Source organism: Dendrobates tinctorius, unplaced genomic scaffold (genome assembly GCF_039654945.1).
Source record: "Dendrobates tinctorius isolate UK_male_01 unplaced genomic scaffold, ASM3965494v1 ptg000305l, whole genome shotgun sequence".
Classification (NCBI taxonomy): Eukaryota; Metazoa; Chordata; class Amphibia; order Anura; family Dendrobatidae; genus Dendrobates; species Dendrobates tinctorius.
Genome location: NW_027361972.1, coordinates 1,209,367 through 1,228,245, shown reverse-complemented (window position 1 = coordinate 1,228,245; position 18,879 = coordinate 1,209,367). Strand labels below are relative to the sequence as shown.

Here is an 18,879-nt window from a genome sequence, read left to right as displayed (position 1 = left end):
CCGAGATCATTCCAGGCAAAACACACGCCGGCCGAGACCACTCCGGGCGAAAAACTCACCGGCCGAGACCACTCCGGGCGAAAAACGCACCGGCCGAGATCATTCCGGCCGAAAAGTGCGCCGGCCGAGACCACTCCGTGCGAAAAACGCACCGGCCGAGACCACTCCGGGCGAAAAACGCGCCGGCCGAGACCACTGGTGATGGGCAGACACCAGATACTGAGGCGAAGGACAGTCACCAGACAGTGATGACGGAGGCAATGGTCACCAGATACTGATGACGAAGGTGATGGTCACCAGATACTGATGAAGGTGATGGGCCGACACCAGATACTGATGACGGAGGCGATGGTCACCAGGTACTGATGATGAAGGTGATGGGCGGACACCAGATACTGATACGGAGGCGAAGGACAGTCACCAGATATGGATGACAGAGGCGATGGTTACCAGATACTGGTGATGCCCGCGGTCAATAGATATTGATGACTGAGGTGATGGTCACCAGGTACTGATGACGGAGGCGACGGACAGTCACCAGGTACTGATGATGAAGGCGACGGACCGTCACCAGATACTGATGGAGGCGACGGGCAGTCACCAGATACCGATGAAGGAGGCGACAGGCAGTCACCAGATACTGATGATGGAGGCGACGGGCGGTCACCAGATACTGATGATGGAAGTGACAGATAGTCACCAGATACTGATGATGGAGGTGACGGGCAATCACCAGATACTGATGATGGAGGCGACGGGCGGTCACCAGATACTGATGATGGAGGCGACGGGCGGTCACCAGATACTGATGATGGAGGCGACGGGCGGTCACCAGATACTGATGATGGAGGCGACGGGAGGTCACCAGATACTGATGATGGAGGCGACGGGCGGTCACCAGATACTGATGATGGAAGTGACGGATGGTCACCAGATACTGATGATGGAAGTGACGGATGGTCACCAGATAGTGATGATGGAGGTGAAGGACAGTCACCAGATACTAATGATGGAGGGGACAGATGGTCACCAGATACTGATGATGGAGGCGACGGGCGGTCACCAGATACTGATGATGGAGGCGACGGGAGGTCACCAGATACTGATGATGGAGGCGACGGGCGGTCACCAGATACTGATGATGGAAGTGACGGATGGTCACCAGATACTGATGATGGAAGTGACGGATGGTCACCAGATAGTGATGATGGAGGTGAAGGACAGTCACCAGATACTAATGATGGAGGGGACAGATGGTCACCAGATACTGATGATGGAGGCGAAGGACAGTCACCAGATACTGATGATGGAGGCGAAGGACAGTCACCAGATACGGATGATGGAGGCGAAGGACAGTCACCAGATACGGATGATGGAGGTGACAGACGGTCACCAGATACTGATGATGGAGGTCTCCTGTCTTTAGGCTGGGCAGAGCAGAGAGCAGCAGTGGTGGTGGGGATAGTAGTCCTACTCCATAACCCCGTGGTCTCACCTGCACTGACCAACTCCGGCTGACCATCCTTGAAGTCGACGGTGACAGATCGTTGCTGGCGTTCGGTCATGGCGATGCACAGAGACGTCATGGTGCCCTCTTGCACTAATCCCTGCAGACCGGCTGAGCTGAGGAATCTGCGGCAGAGGAAAGGGGCAGTGAGGACCCCGGCAGGGCAGCGAGGACCACGGCAGGGCAGCGAGGACCGCGTGGCTGCTGTAGGGCCCACTTACCTGCTGATGTCGCTATGCGTCCGCTCCGTGGCGTTAACCACATTAACCGGAGTATAACTCAGTGCCTGTAGGGAGGATAGCACACACGGTGAGCAGTGGTCTGCCAGCAGGGGGCACACTCCAAACACACAGTGCGGGGCGGGGCCTGGCGCACACAGGGTTACACAGCCGCTCCACGCTGCAGGGGAACTATATGATGACCACCAGTCGATGACCGGGGATCTAGGGGCCACAAGAGGAGCAATACGTACACGTGTCCTCATCATCTCACCCCGCACATCACACACGTCTCGCATGGTCTCACCGCATGCAGCAGGTAGGCCAGCTTCTCCTGGAAGAGCGTCACCACCCGGTGGATGGGCAGCACCGAGGCCTCGAACCAGCAGCCGAGATGTGTCCGGACCTCCGACTCCACGACACCCACCTACAGGGAAGACGGGACATTGTAATGGATCCAGAGCCACCGGATCACACCGGACAGTATAATGGATCCAGAGACACCAGATGACACCGGACAGTATAATGGATCCAGAGACACCAGATGACACCGGACAGTATAATGGATCCAGAGACACCGGATCACACCGGACAGCAAAATGGATTCAGAGCCACCGGATAAGGCAGGACAGTATAATGGATCCAGAGACACCGGATCAGGCAGGACAGTATAATGGATCCAGAGACACCGGATCAGGCAGGACAGTGTAATGGATCCAGAGACACCGGATCAGGCCGGACAGTATAATGGATCCAGAGACACCGGATCAGGCCGGACAGTACAATGGATCCAGAGACACCGGATCAGGCCGGACATTATAATGGATCCAGAGACACCGGATCAGGCCGGACAGTACAATGGATCCAGAGACACCGGATCAGGCCGGACATTATAATGGATCCAGAGACACCGGATCAAATCAGACACTGTAATGGAGATCTGTTACTAGAATATTTGGGTATTATTCTTACCTGGGGATCTAGTTTGCTCCTCAGATTTTCCACGTGACCGTCCAGCTCCAGTCTGAAAGTGACATCTTAAGGAAACTAAGGATGTGATGACACCGACGCTAGCAGTGCACTGACTGACTCTTCTCCCCCACACACTGACTGCAGCGCACCGACTCTGGCGCCCTCCCCCCACACACTGACTGCAGCGCACTGACTCTGGCTCCTCTCCCCACACACTGACCGCAGTGCACTGACTCTGGCTCCTCTCCCCACACACTGACTGCAGCGCACTGACTCTGGCTCCCCTCCCCACACACTGACTGCAGCGCACTGACTCTGGCTCCTCTCCCCACATACTGACCGCAGCGCACTGACTCTGGCTCCTCTCCCCACACACTGACTGCAGCGCACTGACTCTGGCTCCCTCCCCCCACACACCCCCACACTGATCGCAGCGCACTGACTCTGGCTCCTCTCCCCACACTGATCGCAGCGCACTGACTCTGGCTCCTCTCCTCACATACTGACCGCAGCGCACTGAATCTGGCGCCCTCCCCCCACACACTGACTGCAGCGCACTGACTCTGGCTCTTCTCCCCACACACTGACCGCAGCGCACTGACTCTGGCTCCTCTCCCCACACACTGACCGCAGCGCACTGACTCTGGCTCCTCTCCCCACACACACTGACTGCAGAGCACTGACTCTGGCTCCTCTCCTCACACACTGACCGCAGCGCACTGACTCTGGCTCCTCTCCCCACACACTGACCGCAGCGCACTGACTCTGGCTCCTCTCCCCACACACTGACCGCAACGCACTGACTCTGGCTCCTCTCCCCACACACTGACCGCAGCGCACTGACTCTGGCTCCTCTCCCCACACACTGACCGCAGCGCACCGACCCTGGCGCCCTCCCCCCACACACTGATCGCAGCGCACTGACTCCTCTCCCCACATACTGACCGCAGTGCACTGACTCTGGCGCCCTCCCCCCACACTCTGACTGCAGACCACTGACTCTGGCACATGTGGGGGTCCCAGCTTATAGCGACGGCCCGCAGCGCATCATGGTCACTGTGCAGCCGTCCTGACCTGTGAGAACATCGGGTACAGCCAGATGAAGGATATAGGTCCAGGCCTTTCTCGCTGCCCCCCAGGAAGCAGACAATGTGCTCGGGGGCGGGGGGCGCAGGCTCAGGATGGTCTTCTTTTTTACCTTGTATCAGACAGTAATAACAGCCCAGTGTGAAGTCCGGAGGCCTGGCGAGAGGAAAAGGAGAGACATCAGGGTCCGGGTCCTCCGGAAAGGGCAGGCTCCAGAGGTCATGAGACGGGTCACCAGTACGCCGCAGGTCCCCAGTCCAACGCCCCCAGCCCAATGCCGTCTGTCCAATGTTCCACACCGCCAGTCCATCGCCCCCAGCTCAATGCCGCCTGTCCCAAGTCCCACGCCCCCAGCCCAATGCCGCCTGTCCCAAGTCCCACGCCCCCAGTCCCACGCTGCCAGTCCAACGCCCCCAATCCCACGGCGCCAGTCCAACGCCCACAGCCCAATGCCACCTTTCCCAATTCCCACGCCCCCAGCCCAACACCCCCAGTCCAACACCATCAGTCCCCCGTGTGTAGGGGGATGGTGGTGCCTCTACAACGATAATGTCTCCTGCACATGCAGAGCGCCCCCATGTGTAGGGGTATGGTGGTGCCTCTTCCCTGATTCTGCCCTCTACACATGCGGAGCGCCCCTCGTGTGTAGGGGGATGGTGGTGCCTCTTCCCTGGTGCTGCCCTCTGCACAGGTGGAGTGGCCCAGTGTGTAGGGGGATGGTGGTGCATCTTACTAGCTGCTGCCCTCTGCACATGCGAAGCGCCCTCTTGTGTAGGGGGATGGTGGTGCCTCTTCCCCGATACTGTCCTCTGCACATGTGGAGTGGCCCAGTGTGTAGGGGGATGGTGGTGCATCTTACTCGATGCTGCCCTCTGCACATGCGAAGCGCCCTCGTGTGTAGGGGGATGGTGGTGCCTCTTCCCCTATACTGTCCTCTGCACATGTGGAGTGGCCCAGTGTGTAGGGGGATGGTGGTGCATCTTCCCCGATACTGTCCTCTGCACATGTGGAGTGGCCCAGTGTGTAGGGGGATGGTGGTGCCTCTTCCCCGATACTGTCCTCTGCACATGTGGAGTGGCCCAGTGTGTAGGGGGATGGTGGTGCCTCTTCCCCGATACTGTCCTCTGCACATGTGGAGTGGCCCAGTGTGTAGGGGGATGGTGGTGCATCTTCCCCGATACTGTCCTCTGCACATGTGGAGTGGCCCAGTGTGTAGGGGGATGGTGGTGCATCTTCCCCGATACTGTCCTCTGCACATGTGGAGTGGCCCAGTGTGTAGGGGGATGGTGGTGCCTCTTCCCCGATACTGTCCTCTGCACATGTGGAGTGGCCCAGTGTGTAGGGGGATGGTGGTGCCTCTTCCCCGATACTGTCCTCTGCACATGTGGAGTGGCCCAGTGTGTAGGGGGATGGTGGTGCATCTTCCCCGATACTGTCCTCTGCACATGTGGAGTGGCCCAGTGTGTAGGGGGATGGTGGTGCCTCTTCCCCGATACTGTCCTCTGCACATGTGGAGTGGCCCAGTGTGTAGGGGGATGGTGGTGCCTCTTCCCCGATACTGTCCTCTGCACATGTGGAGTGGCCCAGTGTGTAGGGGGATGGTGGTGCATCTTACTAGCTGCTGCCCTCTGCACATGAGAAGCGCCCTCTTGTGTAGGGGGATGGTGGTGCATCTTCCCCGATACTGTCCTCTGCACATGTGGAGTGGCCCAGTGTGTAGGGGGATGGTGGTGCATCTTACTAGCTGCTGCCCTCTGCACATGAGAAGCGCCCTCTTGTGTAGGGGGATGGTGGTGCATCTTCCCCTATACTGTCCTCTGCACATGTGGAGTGGCCCAGTGTGTAGGGGGATGGTGGTGCATCTTACTAGCTGCTGCCCTCCGCACATGTGAAGCGCCCTCTTGTGTAGGGGGATGGTGGTGCCTCTTCCCCGATACTGTCCTCTGCACATGTGGAGTGGCCCAGTGTGTAGGGGGATGGTGGTGCATCTTACTCGATGCTGCCCTCTGCACATGCGAAGCGCCCTCGTGTGTAGGGGGATGGTGGTGCCTCTTCCCCTATACTGTCCTCTGCACATGTGGAGTGGCCCAGTGTGTAGGGGGATGGTGGTGCATCTTACTCGATGCTGCCCTCTGCACATGCGAAGCGCCCTCGTGTGTAGGGGGATGGTGGTGCCTCTTCCCCTATACTGTCCTCTGCACATGTGAAGCGCCCTCGTGTGTAGGGGGATGGTGGTGCCTCTCCCCTGGTGCTGCCTTCTGCACATGTGGAGTGGCCCAGTGTGTAGGGGGATGGTGGTGCCTCTTCCCCGATACTGCCCTCTGCACATGCGAAGCGCACTCGTGTGTAGGGGGATGGTGGTGCCTCTTCCCCGATACTGCCCTCTGCACATGCGAAGCGCCCTCGTGTGTAGGGGGATGGTGGTGCCACTTCCCCGATACCGCCCTCTGCACATGTGGAGTGGCCCAGTGTGTAGGGGGATGGTGGTGCCTCTTCCCCGATACTGCCCTCTGCACATGTGGAGTGCCCCAGTGTGTAGGGGGATGGTGGTGCCTCTTCCCCGATACTGCCCTCTGCACATGCGGAGTGCCCCAGTGTGCAGGGGGATGGTGGTGCCTCTTCCCCGATACTGCCCTCTGCACATGCGAAGCGCACTCGTGTGTAGGGGGATGGTGGTGCCTCTTCCCCGATACTGCCCTCTGCACATGCGAAGCGCACTCGTGTGTAGGGGGATGGTGGTGCCACTTCCCCGATACCACCCTCTGCACATGTGGAGTGGCCCAGTGTGTAGGGGGATGGTGGTGCCTCTTCCCCGATACTGCCCTCTGCACATGTGGAGTGCCCCAGTGTGCAGGGGGATGGTGGTGCCTCTTTCCCGATACTGCCCTCTGCACATGTGCAGTGGCCCAGTGTGTAGGGGGATGGTGGTGCATCTTACTCGATGCTGCCCTCTGCACATGCGAAGCGCCCTCGTGTGTAGGGGGATGGTGGTGCCTCTTCCCCGATACTGTCCTCTGCACATGTGGAGTGGCCCAGTGTGTAGGGGGATGGTGGTGCATCTTACTCGATGCTGCCCTCTGCACATGCGAAGCGCCCTCGTGTGTAGGGGGATGGTGGTGACTCTTCCCCTATACTGTCCTCTGCACATGTGGAGTGGCCCAGTGTGTAGGGGGATGGTGGTGCATCTTACTAGCTGCTGCCCTCTGCACATGAGAAGCGCCCTCTTGTGTAGGGGGATGGTGGTGCATCTTCCCCGATACTGTCCTCTGCACATGTGGAGTGGCCCAGTGTGTAGGGGGATGGTGGTGCATCTTACTAGCTGCTGCCCTCTGCACATGAGAAGCGCCCTCTTGTGTAGGGGGATGGTGGTGCATCTTCCCCTATACTGTCCTCTGCACATGTGGAGTGGCCCAGTGTGTAGGGGGATGGTGGTGCATCTTACTAGCTGCTGCCCTCCGCACATGTGAAGCGCCCTCTTGTGTAGGGGGATGGTGGTGCCTCTTCCCCGATACTGTCCTCTGCACATGTGGAGTGGCCCAGTGTGTAGGGGGATGGTGGTGCCTCTTCCCCGATACTGTCCTCTGCACATGTGGAGTGGCCCAGTGTGTAGGGGGATGGTGGTGCATCTTCCCCGATACTGTCCTCTGCACATGTGGAGTGGCCCAGTGTGTAGGGGGATGGTGGTGCATCTTCCCCGATACTGTCCTCTGCACATGTGGAGTGGCCCAGTGTGTAGGGGGATGGTGGTGCATCTTCCCCGATACTGTCCTCTGCACATGTGGAGTGGCCCAGTGTGTAGGGGGATGGTGGTGCCTCTTCCCCGATACTGTCCTCTGCACATGTGGAGTGGCCCAGTGTGTAGGGGGATGGTGGTGCCTCTTCCCCGATACTGTCCTCTGCACATGTGGAGTGGCCCAGTGTGTAGGGGGATGGTGGTGCATCTTACTAGCTGCTGCCCTCTGCACATGAGAAGCGCCCTCTTGTGTAGGGGGATGGTGGTGCATCTTCCCCGATACTGTCCTCTGCACATGTGGAGTGGCCCAGTGTGTAGGGGGATGGTGGTGCATCTTACTAGCTGCTGCCCTCTGCACATGAGAAGCGCCCTCTTGTGTAGGGGGATGGTGGTGCATCTTCCCCTATACTGTCCTCTGCACATGTGGAGTGGCCCAGTGTGTAGGGGGATGGTGGTGCATCTTACTAGCTGCTGCCCTCCGCACATGTGAAGCGCCCTCTTGTGTAGGGGGATGGTGGTGCCTCTTCCCCGATACTGTCCTCTGCACATGTGGAGTGGCCCAGTGTGTAGGGGGATGGTGGTGCATCTTACTCGATGCTGCCCTCTGCACATGCGAAGCGCCCTCGTGTGTAGGGGGATGGTGGTGCCTCTTCCCCTATACTGTCCTCTGCACATGTGGAGTGGCCCAGTGTGTAGGGGGATGGTGGTGCATCTTACTCGATGCTGCCCTCTGCACATGCGAAGCGCCCTCGTGTGTAGGGGGATGGTGGTGCCTCTTCCCCTATACTGTCCTCTGCACATGTGAAGCGCCCTCGTGTGTAGGGGGATGGTGGTGCCTCTCCCCTGGTGCTGCCTTCTGCACATGTGGAGTGGCCCAGTGTGTAGGGGGATGGTGGTGCCTCTTCCCCGATACTGCCCTCTGCACATGCGAAGCGCACTCGTGTGTAGGGGGATGGTGGTGCCTCTTCCCCGATACTGCCCTCTGCACATGCGAAGCGCCCTCGTGTGTAGGGGGATGGTGGTGCCACTTCCCCGATACCGCCCTCTGCACATGTGGAGTGGCCCAGTGTGTAGGGGGATGGTGGTGCCTCTTCCCCGATACTGCCCTCTGCACATGTGGAGTGCCCCAGTGTGTAGGGGGATGGTGGTGCCTCTTCCCCGATACTGCCCTCTGCACATGCGGAGTGCCCCAGTGTGCAGGGGGATGGTGGTGCCTCTTCCCCGATACTGCCCTCTGCACATGCGAAGCGCACTCGTGTGTAGGGGGATGGTGGTGCCTCTTCCCCGATACTGCCCTCTGCACATGCGAAGCGCACTCGTGTGTAGGGGGATGGTGGTGCCACTTCCCCGATACCGCCCTCTGCACATGTGGAGTGGCCCAGTGTGTAGGGGGATGGTGGTGCCTCTTCCCCGATACTGCCCTCTGCACATGTGGAGTGCCCCAGTGTGCAGGGGGATGGTGGTGCATCTTACTAGCTGCTGCCCTCTGCACATGAGAAGCGCCCTCTTGTGTAGGGGGATGGTGGTGCATCTTCCCCTATACTGTCCTCTGCACATGTGGAGTGGCCCAGTGTGTAGGGGGATGGTGGTGCATCTTACTAGCTGCTGCCCTCCGCACATGTGAAGCGCCCTCTTGTGTAGGGGGATGGTGGTGCCTCTTCCCCGATACTGTCCTCTGCACATGTGGAGTGGCCCAGTGTGTAGGGGGATGGTGGTGCATCTTACTAGCTGCTGCCCTCTGCACATGCGAAGCGCCCTCTTGTGTAGGGGGATGGTGGTGCCTCTTCCCCGATAGTGTCCTCTGCACATGTGGAGTGGCCCAGTGTGTAGGGGGATGGTGGTGCATCTTACTCGATGCTGCCCTCTGCACATGCGAAGCGCCCTCGTGTGTAGGGGGATGGTGGTGCCTCTTCCCCTATACTGTCCTCTGCACATGTGGAGTGGCCCAGTGTGTAGGGGGATGGTGGTGCATCTTACTCGATGCTGCCCTCTGCACATGCGAAGCGCCCTCGTGTGTAGGGGGATGGTGGTGCCTCTTCCCCGATACTGTCCTCTGCACATGTGGAGTGGCCCAGTGTGTAGGGGGATGGTGGTGCATCTTACTCGATGCTGCCCTCTGCACATGCGAAGCGCCCTCGTGTGTAGGGGGATGGTGGTGACTCTTCCCCTATACTGTCCTCTGCACATGTGGAGTGGCCCAGTGTGTAGGGGGATGGTGGTGCATCTTACTAGCTGCTGCCCTCTGCACATGAGAAGCGCCCTCTTGTGTAGGGGGATGGTGGTGCATCTTCCCCGATAGTGTCCTCTGCACATGTGGAGTGGCCCAGTGTGTAGGGGGATGGTGGTGCATCTTACTAGCTGCTGCCCTCTGCACATGAGAAGCGCCCTCTTGTGTAGGGGGATGGTGGTGCATCTTCCCCTATACTGTCCTCTGCACATGTGGAGTGGCCCAGTGTGTAGGGGGATGGTGGTGCATCTTACTAGCTGCTGCCCTCCGCACATGTGAAGCGCCCTCTTGTGTAGGGGGATGATGGTGCCTCTTCCCCGATACTGTCCTCTGCACATGTGGAGTGGCCCAGTGTGTAGGGGGATGGTGGTGCATCTTACTAGCTGCTGCCCTCTGCACATGCGAAGCGCCCTCTTGTGTAGGGGGATGGTGGTGCCTCTTCCCCGATAGTGTCCTCTGCACATGTGGAGTGGCCCAGTGTGTAGGGGGATGGTGGTGCATCTTACTCGATGCTGCCCTCTGCACATGCGAAGCGCCCTCGTGTGTAGGGGGATGGTGGTGCCTCTTCCCCTATACTGTCCTCTGCACATGTGGAGTGGCCCAGTGTGTAGGGGGATGGTGGTGCATCTTACTCGATGCTGCCCTCTGCACATGCGAAGCGCCCTCGTGTGTAGGGGGATGGTGGTGCCTCTTCCCCTATACTGTCCTCTGCACATGTGAAGCGCCCTCGTGTGTAGGGGGATGGTGGTGCCTCTCCCCTGGTGCTGCCTTCTGCACATGTGGAGTGGCCCAGTGTGTAGGGGGATGGTGGTGCCTCTTCCCCGATACTGCCCTCTGCACATGCGAAGCGCACTCGTGTGTAGGGGGATGGTGGTGCCTCTTCCCCGATACTGCCCTCTGCACATGCGAAGCGCCCTCGTGTGTAGGGGGATGGTGGTGCCACTTCCCCGATACCGCCCTCTGCACATGTGGAGTGGCCCAGTGTGTAGGGGGATGGTGGTGCCTCTTCCCCGATACTGCCCTCTGCACATGTGGAGTGCCCCAGTGTGTAGGGGGATGGTGGTGCCTCTTCCCCGATACTGCCCTCTGCACATGTGGAGTGCCCCAGTGTGCAGGGGGATGGTGGTGCCTCTTTCCCGATACTGCCCTCTGCACATGTGCAGTGGCCCAGTGTGTAGGGGGATGGTGGTGCCTCTTCCCCGATACTGCCCTCTGCATATGCGAAGCGCCCTCGTGTGTAGGGGGATGGTGGTGCCTCTTCCCGGATACTGCCCTCCGCACATGTGGAGTGGCCCAGTGTGTAGGGGGATGGTGGTGCCTCTTCCCCGATACTGCCCTCTGCACATGTGGAGTGGCCCAGTGTGTAGGGGGATGGTGGTGCCTCTTCCCCGATACTGCCCTCTGCACATGTGCAGTGGCCCAGTGTGTAGGGGGATGGTGGTGCCTCTTCCCCGATACTGCCCTCTGCATATGCGAAGCGCCCTCGTGTGTAGGGGGATGGTGGTGCCTCTTCCCGGATACTGCCCTCCGCACATGTGGAGTGGCCCTCGTGTGTAGGGGGATGGTGGTGCCACTTCCCCGATACCGCCCTCTGCACATGTGGAGTGGCCCAGTGTGTAGGGGGATGGTGGTGCCTCTTCCCCGATACTGCCCTCTGCACATGTGGAGTGGCCCAGTGTGTAGGGGGATGGTGGTGACTCTTCCCCTATACTGTCCTCTGCACATGTGGAGTGGCCCAGTGTGTAGGGGGATGGTGGTGCATCTTACTAGCTGCTGCCCTCTGCACATGCGAAGCGCCCTCTTGTGTAGGGGGATGGTGGTGCCTCTTCCCCGATAGTGTCCTCTGCACATGTGGAGTGGCCCAGTGTGTAGGGGGATGGTGGTGCCTCTTCCCCGATACTGCCCTCTGCACATGCGAAGCGCACTCGTGTGTAGGGGGATGGTGGTGCCTCTTCCCCGATACTGCCCTCTGCACATGCGAAGCGCCCTCGTGTGTAGGGGGATGGTGGTGCCACTTCCCCGATACCGCCCTCTGCACATGTGGAGTGGCCCAGTGTGTAGGGGGATGGTGGTGCCTCTTCCCCGATACTGCCCTCTGCACATGTGGAGTGCCCCAGTGTGTAGGGGGATGGTGGTGCCTCTTCCCCGATACTGTCCTCTGCACATGTGCAGTGGCCCAGTGTGTAGGGGGATGGTGGTGCCTCTTCCCCGATACTGCCCTCTGCACATGTGCAGTGGCCCAGTGTGTAGGGGGATGGTGGTGCCTCTTCCCCGATACTGCCCTCTGCATATGCGAAGCGCCCTCGTGTGTAGGGGGATGGTGGTGCCTCTTCCCGGATACTGCCCTCCGCACATGTGGAGTGGCCCAGTGTGTAGGGGGATGGTGGTGCCTCTTCCCCGATACTGCCCTCTGCACATGTGGAGTGGCCCAGTGTGTAGGGGGATGGTGGTGCCTCTTCCCCGATACTGCCCTCTGCACATGTGGAGTGCCCCAGTGTGTAGGGGGATGGTGACGTGGCAGTTGGGGGGCTGCACCACCCTGACAGTGACAGCTGCACTGTGCAGACCCTCAGTTATCACAGCAAGTGACTGCAGTAATAACCCTGAATCCCCAGCACAGACACCACGTGTCATCATCAGCTTCTCCGCTACATAAGGACCCTGTGGCTCCATCTCCGCTGGACTGTACACTGGGGTCTGTGGTAGTCGGAAACCACTCTCTCCACCATGCTCTACACTGCATTTACACTTATCTAACACCGGGAGCGCACCATTAGTGTGGTGTGTATGGCGGGCGCCACGTCATCAGCCACTTACCCCAGATCCACAGACGCCACATTGCCAATCCCCTCAAACATGGCTCCGCGGGACAAGCGCCTGGCGATGAAGCTCCGCAGCTCTGGCTCCGCCTCAGCAGAGAGGTTTGTGTCCAGCAGAGACAGGCTGTGCAGAGACATGCAGCATAGGCGTCAGCACAGATGTACGGCACAGCAGACATGTCAGCACAGACATCTGCTCTGACTTTACAGGAGCTTCTCACAAAATTAGAATATCACCAAACAAAGAATTATTTCAGCTGTGAAATCTGACTCTCCTCTATTCTCTAGAGTCGTTACACAGAGTGATCTGTGTCACTGGTTTATTTCTGGTAATGTTGATGATTATGGCTTACAGCCAATGAGAACCCAAAAGCCATTATCTCAGGAAATTAGAATAATTACCAAAAAACCCCTGTAAAGGCTCCTAAGTGTTTATAAAGGTTTCTTAGTCTGTTTCAGTAGCTCCACAATCATGGGGAAGACTGCTGACCTGACAGATGGCCAGAAGGCCGTCACTGACACCCTCCACAATCATGGGGAAGACTGCTGACCTGACAGATGGCCAGAAGGCCGTCACTGACACCCTCCACAATCATGGGGAAGACTGCTGACCTGACAGATGGCCAGAAGGCCGTCACTGACACCCTCCACAATCATGGGGAAGACTGCTGACCTGACAGATGGCCAGAAGGCCGTCACTGACACCCTCCACAATCATGGGGAAGACTGCTGACCTGACAGATGTCCAGAAGGCAGTCACTGACACTCCACAAGGAGGGAAAGCCACAGAAGGTCATTGCCAAAGAAGCCGGCTGTTCACAGAGTGCTGGATCCAAGAATATTAATGGAAAGTGGAGTGGAAGGAGAAAGTGTGGTAGAAAAAGGTGCACAAGCCACCGGGATAACCGCAGCCTTGAAAGGATTGTTAAGAAAAGGCCATCCAGTAATGTGGGGGAGATTCACAAGGAGTGGGCTGCTGCTGGAGTCATTGCTTCACACCACACACAGACGTCTCCAGGACATGGGCTGCAAGTGTCACATTCCTTGTGTCAGCCACTCATGACCAATAGACAACACCAGAAGTGTCTTACCTGGGCCAAGGAGAAGAAGAGCCGGACTGTTGTCAGTGGTCCAGGAAGTTGAGAGACAAAAGACCCCACAATGCAGACAAGCTGAAGGCCGCTATCAAAGCAACCTGGGCTTCCATAACCTCTCAGCAGTGCACAGGCTGATCGCCTCCATGCCACGCCGCATTGATGCAGTAATTAATGCAGAAGGCGCCCGACCAAGTACTGAGCGCATTTACTGATCAGACATTTCAGATTTTACAATCATTTTTCAGGCTGGTGTTATAGAGTATTCTAATTTACTGAGATAATAACTGAGTGTGAGGAGCACTTGTATGTCACCAGGTAAATGCACGTTCTGCCAAGATCGGTGGCAGCGGTACAAACTGCAGCAGCGCCTCACCTCCAGCGCACCCCGAGGTCTGGAGAACTGCAGCTTACCCCGCAGACGACACATCGCCTGGGACAGAAAACTGCTCAGCCAGGAAGGAGTTAAAACACCACTGAGCTACTGGACAACACTCAAAAGGGAAGACCCCACTGCACTGTATACGGGGGAGGCAGCACCCAGGAAATCACCTGAAATCTGGTCCGCAAGGAGCCTCCGCGGTACTACTCCCCCCAGCATCATCATCATCCGCTCCCTTGTGGGACACACTGCAACAGAGAATCACAAGTCAGCGGAAACGGAGGAGTGCGGCACAGAGAACGGGGGAACCCTATACCGAAAATATAGGGGGCGGAGCAAAACTAACAGGGCTGAACAGGGATGGGAGTCTGCACATATGGGGGTCCTCACCCCCCGGCCTGGAGGTAATGATATTGGGGGCACAGTATATCACATACAGGGGGTACAGGGATGGGGGGCTGCACATATGGGGTCCTCACCCCCCGGCCTGGAGGTAATGATATTGGGGGCACAGTATATCACATACAGGGGGTACAGGGATGGGGGGCTGCACATATGGGGTCCTCACCCCCCGGCCTGGAGGTAATGATATTAGGGGGCACAGTATATCACATACAGGGGGTACAGGGATGGGGGGCTGCACATATGGGGTCCTCACCCCCCGGCCTGAAGATAATGATATTGGGGGCTCAGTATATCACATACAGGGGGTACAGGGATGGGGGGCTGCACATATGGGGTCCTCACCCCCCGGCCTGGAGATAATGATATTAGGGGCACAGTATATCACATACAGGGTTACAGGGATGGGAGGCTGCACATATGGGGTCCTCACCCCCCGGCCTGGAGGTAATGATATTGGGGGCACAGTATATCACATACAGGGGGTACAGGGATGGGGGGCTGCACATATGGGGTCCTCACCCCCCGGCCTGGAGGTAATGATATTGGGGGCACAGTATATCACATACAGGGTGTACAGGGATGGGGGGATGCACATATGGGGTCCTCACCCCCCGGCCTGGAGGTAATGATATTGGGGGAACAGTATATCACATACAGGGTGTACAGGGATGGGGGCTGCACATATGGGGGTCCTCACTCCCGGCCTGGAGGTAATGATACTGGGGGCACAGTATATCACATACAGGGTGTACGGGGATGGGGGGCTGCACATATGGGGTCCTCACCCCCCGGCCTGGAGGTAATGATATTAGGGGCACAGTATATCATATACAGGGGGTACAGGGATGGGGGGGCTGCACATATGGGGTCCTCACCCCCCGGCCTGGAGGTAATGATATTAGGGGCACAGTATATCACATACAGGGGGTACAGGGATGGGGGCCTGCACATATGGGGTACTCACCCCCCGGCCTGGAGGTAATGATATTAGGGGCACAGTATATCACATACAGGGTGTACAGGGATGGGGGGCTGCACATATGGGGGTCCTCACTCCCGGCCTGGAGGTAATGATACTGGGGGCACAGTATATCACATACAGGGTGTACAGGGATGGGGGGCTGCACATATGGGGTCCTCACCCCCCGGCCTGGAGGTAATGATATTAGGGGCACAGTATATCATATACAGGGGGTACAGGGATGGGGGGGCTGCACATATGGGGTCCTCACCCCCGGCCTGGAGTTAATGATATTGGGGGCACAGTATATCACATACAGGGGGTACAGGGATGGGGGGCTGCACATATGGGGGTCCTCACTCCCGGCCTGGAGGTAATGATATTGGGGGCACAGTATATCACATACAGGGGGTACAGGGATGGGGGGTTGCACATATGGGGGTCCTCACTCCCGGCCTGGAGGTAATGATATTGGGGGCACAGTATATCACATACAGGGGGTACAGGGATGGGGGGTTGCACATATGGGGGTCCTCACTCCCGGCCTGGAGGTAATGATATTGGGGGCACAGTATATCACATACAGGGGGTACAGGGATGGGGGGCTGCACATATGGGGTCCTCACCCCCCGGCCTGGCGGTAATGATATTGGGGGCTCAGTATATCACATACAGGGGGTACAGGGATGGGAGGCTGCACATATGGGGTCCTCACCCCCCGGCCTGGAGGTAATGATATTGGGGGCACAGTATATCACATACAGGGGGTACAGGGATGGGGGGCTGCACATATGGGGTCCTCACCCCCCGGCCTGGAGTTAATGATATTGGGGGCACAGTATATCACATACAGGGTGTACAGGGATGGGGGGCTGCACATATGGGGGTCCTCACTCCCGGCCTGGAGGTAATGATATTAGGGGCACAGTATATCACATACAGGGTGTACAGGGATGGGGGGCTGCACATATGGGGTCCTCACCCCCCCGGCCTGGAGGTAATGATATTAGGGGCACAGTATATCACATACAGGGGGTACAGGGATGGGGGGCTGCACATATGGGGTCCTCACCCCCCGGCCTGGAGGTAATGATATTGGGGGCACAGTATATCACATACAGGGGGTAGAGGGATGGGGGGCTGCACATATGGGGTCCTCACCCCCCGGCCTGGAGGTAATGATATTGGGGGCACAGTATATCATATACAGGGGGTACAGGGATGGGGGGGCTGCACATATGGGGTCCTCACCCCCCGGCCTGGAGGTAATGATATTGGGGGCACAGTATATCACATACAGGGGGTACAGGGATGGGAGGCTGCACATATGGGGTCCTCACCCCCCGGCCTGGAGGTAATGATACTGGGGGCACAGTATATCACATACAGGGGGTACAGGGATGGGGGGGCTGCACATATGGGGTCCTCACCCCCCGGCCTGGAGGTAATGATATTGGAGGCACAGTATATCACATACAGGGGGTACAGGGATGGGGGGCTGCACATATGGGGTTCTCACCCCCCGGCCTGGAGGTAATATTGGGGGCACAGTATATCACATACAGGGGGTACAGGGATGGGGGGCTGCACATATGGGGTCCTCACCCCCCGGCCTGGAGGTAATGATATTAGGGGCACAGTATATCACATACAGGGGGTACAGGGATGGGGGGGGCTGCACATATGGGGTCCTCACCCCCCGGCCTGGAGGTAATGATATTAGGGGCACAGTATATCACATACAGGGGGTACAGGGATGGGGGGCTGCACATATGGGGGTCCTCACTCCCAGCCTGGAGGTAATGATATTGGGGGCACAGTATATCACATACAGGGGGTACAGGGATGGGAGGCTGCACATATGGGGTCCTCACCCCCCGGCCTGGAGGTAATGATATTGGGGCACAGTATATCACATACAGGGGGTAGAGGGATGGGGGGCTGCACATATGGGGTCCTCACCCCCCGGCCTGGAGGTAATGATATTAGGGCACAGTATATCACATACAGGGGGTACAGGGATGGGGGGATGCACATATGGGGTCCTCACCCCCCGGCCTGGAGGTAATATTGGGGACACAGTATATCACATACAGGGGGTACAGGGATGGGGGGCTGCACATATGGGGGTCCTCACCCCCCGGCCTGGAGGTCATATTGGGGGAACAGTATATCACATACAGGGGGTACAGGGATGGGGGGATGCACATATGGGGTCCTCACCCCCCGGCCTGGAGGTAATATTGGGGACACAGTATATCACATACAGGGGGTACAGGGATGGGGGGCTGCACATATGGGGTCCTCACCCCCCGGCCTGGAGGTAATGATATTAGGGGCACAGTATATCACATACAGGGTGTACAGGGATGGGGGGCTGCACATATGGGGGTCCTCACTCCCGGCCTGGAGGTAATGATACTGGGGGCACAGTATATCACATACAGGGTGTACAGGGATGGGGGGCTGCACATATGGGGTCCTCACCCCCCGGCCTGGAGGTAATGATATTAGGGGCACAGTATATCATATACAGGGGGTACAGGGATGGGGGGGCTGCACATATGGGGTCCTCACCCCCGGCCTGGAGTTAATGATATTGGGGGCACAGTATATCACATACAGGGGGTACAGGGATGGGGGGCTGCACATATGGGGGTCCTCACTCCCGGCCTGGAGGTAATGATATTGGGGGCACAGTATATCACATACAGGGGGTACAGGGATGGGGGGTTGCACATATGGGGGTCCTCACTCCCGGCCTGGAGGTAATGATATTGGGGGCACAGTATATCACATACAGGGGGTACAGGGATGGGGGGTTGCACATATGGGGGTCCTCACTCCCGGCCTGGAGGTAATGATATTGGGGGCACAGTATATCACATACAGGGGGTACAGGGATGGGGGGCTGCACATATGGGGTCCTCACCCCCCGGCCTGGCGGTAATGATATTGGGGGCTCAGTATATCACATACAGGGGGTACAGGGATGGGAGGCTGTACATATGGGGTCCTCACCCCCCGGCCTGGAGGTAATGATATTGGGGGCACAGTATATCACATACAGGGGGTACAGGGATGGGGGGCTGCACATATGGGGTCCTCACCCCCCGGCCTGGAGTTAATGATATTGGGGGCACAGTATATCACATACAGGGTGTACAGGGATGGGGGGCTGCACATATGGGGGTCCTCACTCCCGGCCTGGAGGTAATGATATTAGGGGCACAGTATATCACATACAGGGTGTACAGGGATGGGGGGCTGCACATATGGGGTCCTCACCCCCCCGGCCTGGAGGTAATGATATTAGGGGCACAGTATATCACATACAGGGGGTACAGGGATGGGGGGCTGCACATATGGGGTCCTCACCCCCCGGCCTGGAGGTAATGATATTGGGGGCACAGTATATCACATACAGGGGGTAGAGGGATGGGGGGCTGCACATATGGGGTCCTCACCCCCCGGC

The 18,879-nt window shown here is 58.2% G+C and overlaps 1 protein-coding gene across 1 annotated transcript in view; it reads right to left on the bottom strand.

Annotated features, from left to right (window-relative positions):
- CUNH17orf75 (chromosome unknown C17orf75 homolog) overlaps positions 1–18,879 on the bottom strand; it is a 42,313-nt gene that overhangs the window by 11,047 nt on the left and 12,387 nt on the right. The window contains exons 2-8 of the mRNA XM_073560802.1: positions 14,209–14,286; positions 12,561–12,686; positions 3,808–3,939; positions 2,698–2,755; positions 2,033–2,152; positions 1,729–1,793; positions 1,496–1,632 (exon numbers count right to left, since the gene is read on the bottom strand). Coding sequence (XP_073416903.1) covers positions 1,496–1,632; positions 1,729–1,793; positions 2,033–2,152; positions 2,698–2,755; positions 3,808–3,939; positions 12,561–12,686; positions 14,209–14,286 — 716 coding nt within the window. The remainder of the gene's footprint in view (positions 1–1,495; positions 1,633–1,728; positions 1,794–2,032; positions 2,153–2,697; positions 2,756–3,807; positions 3,940–12,560; positions 12,687–14,208; positions 14,287–18,879) is intronic.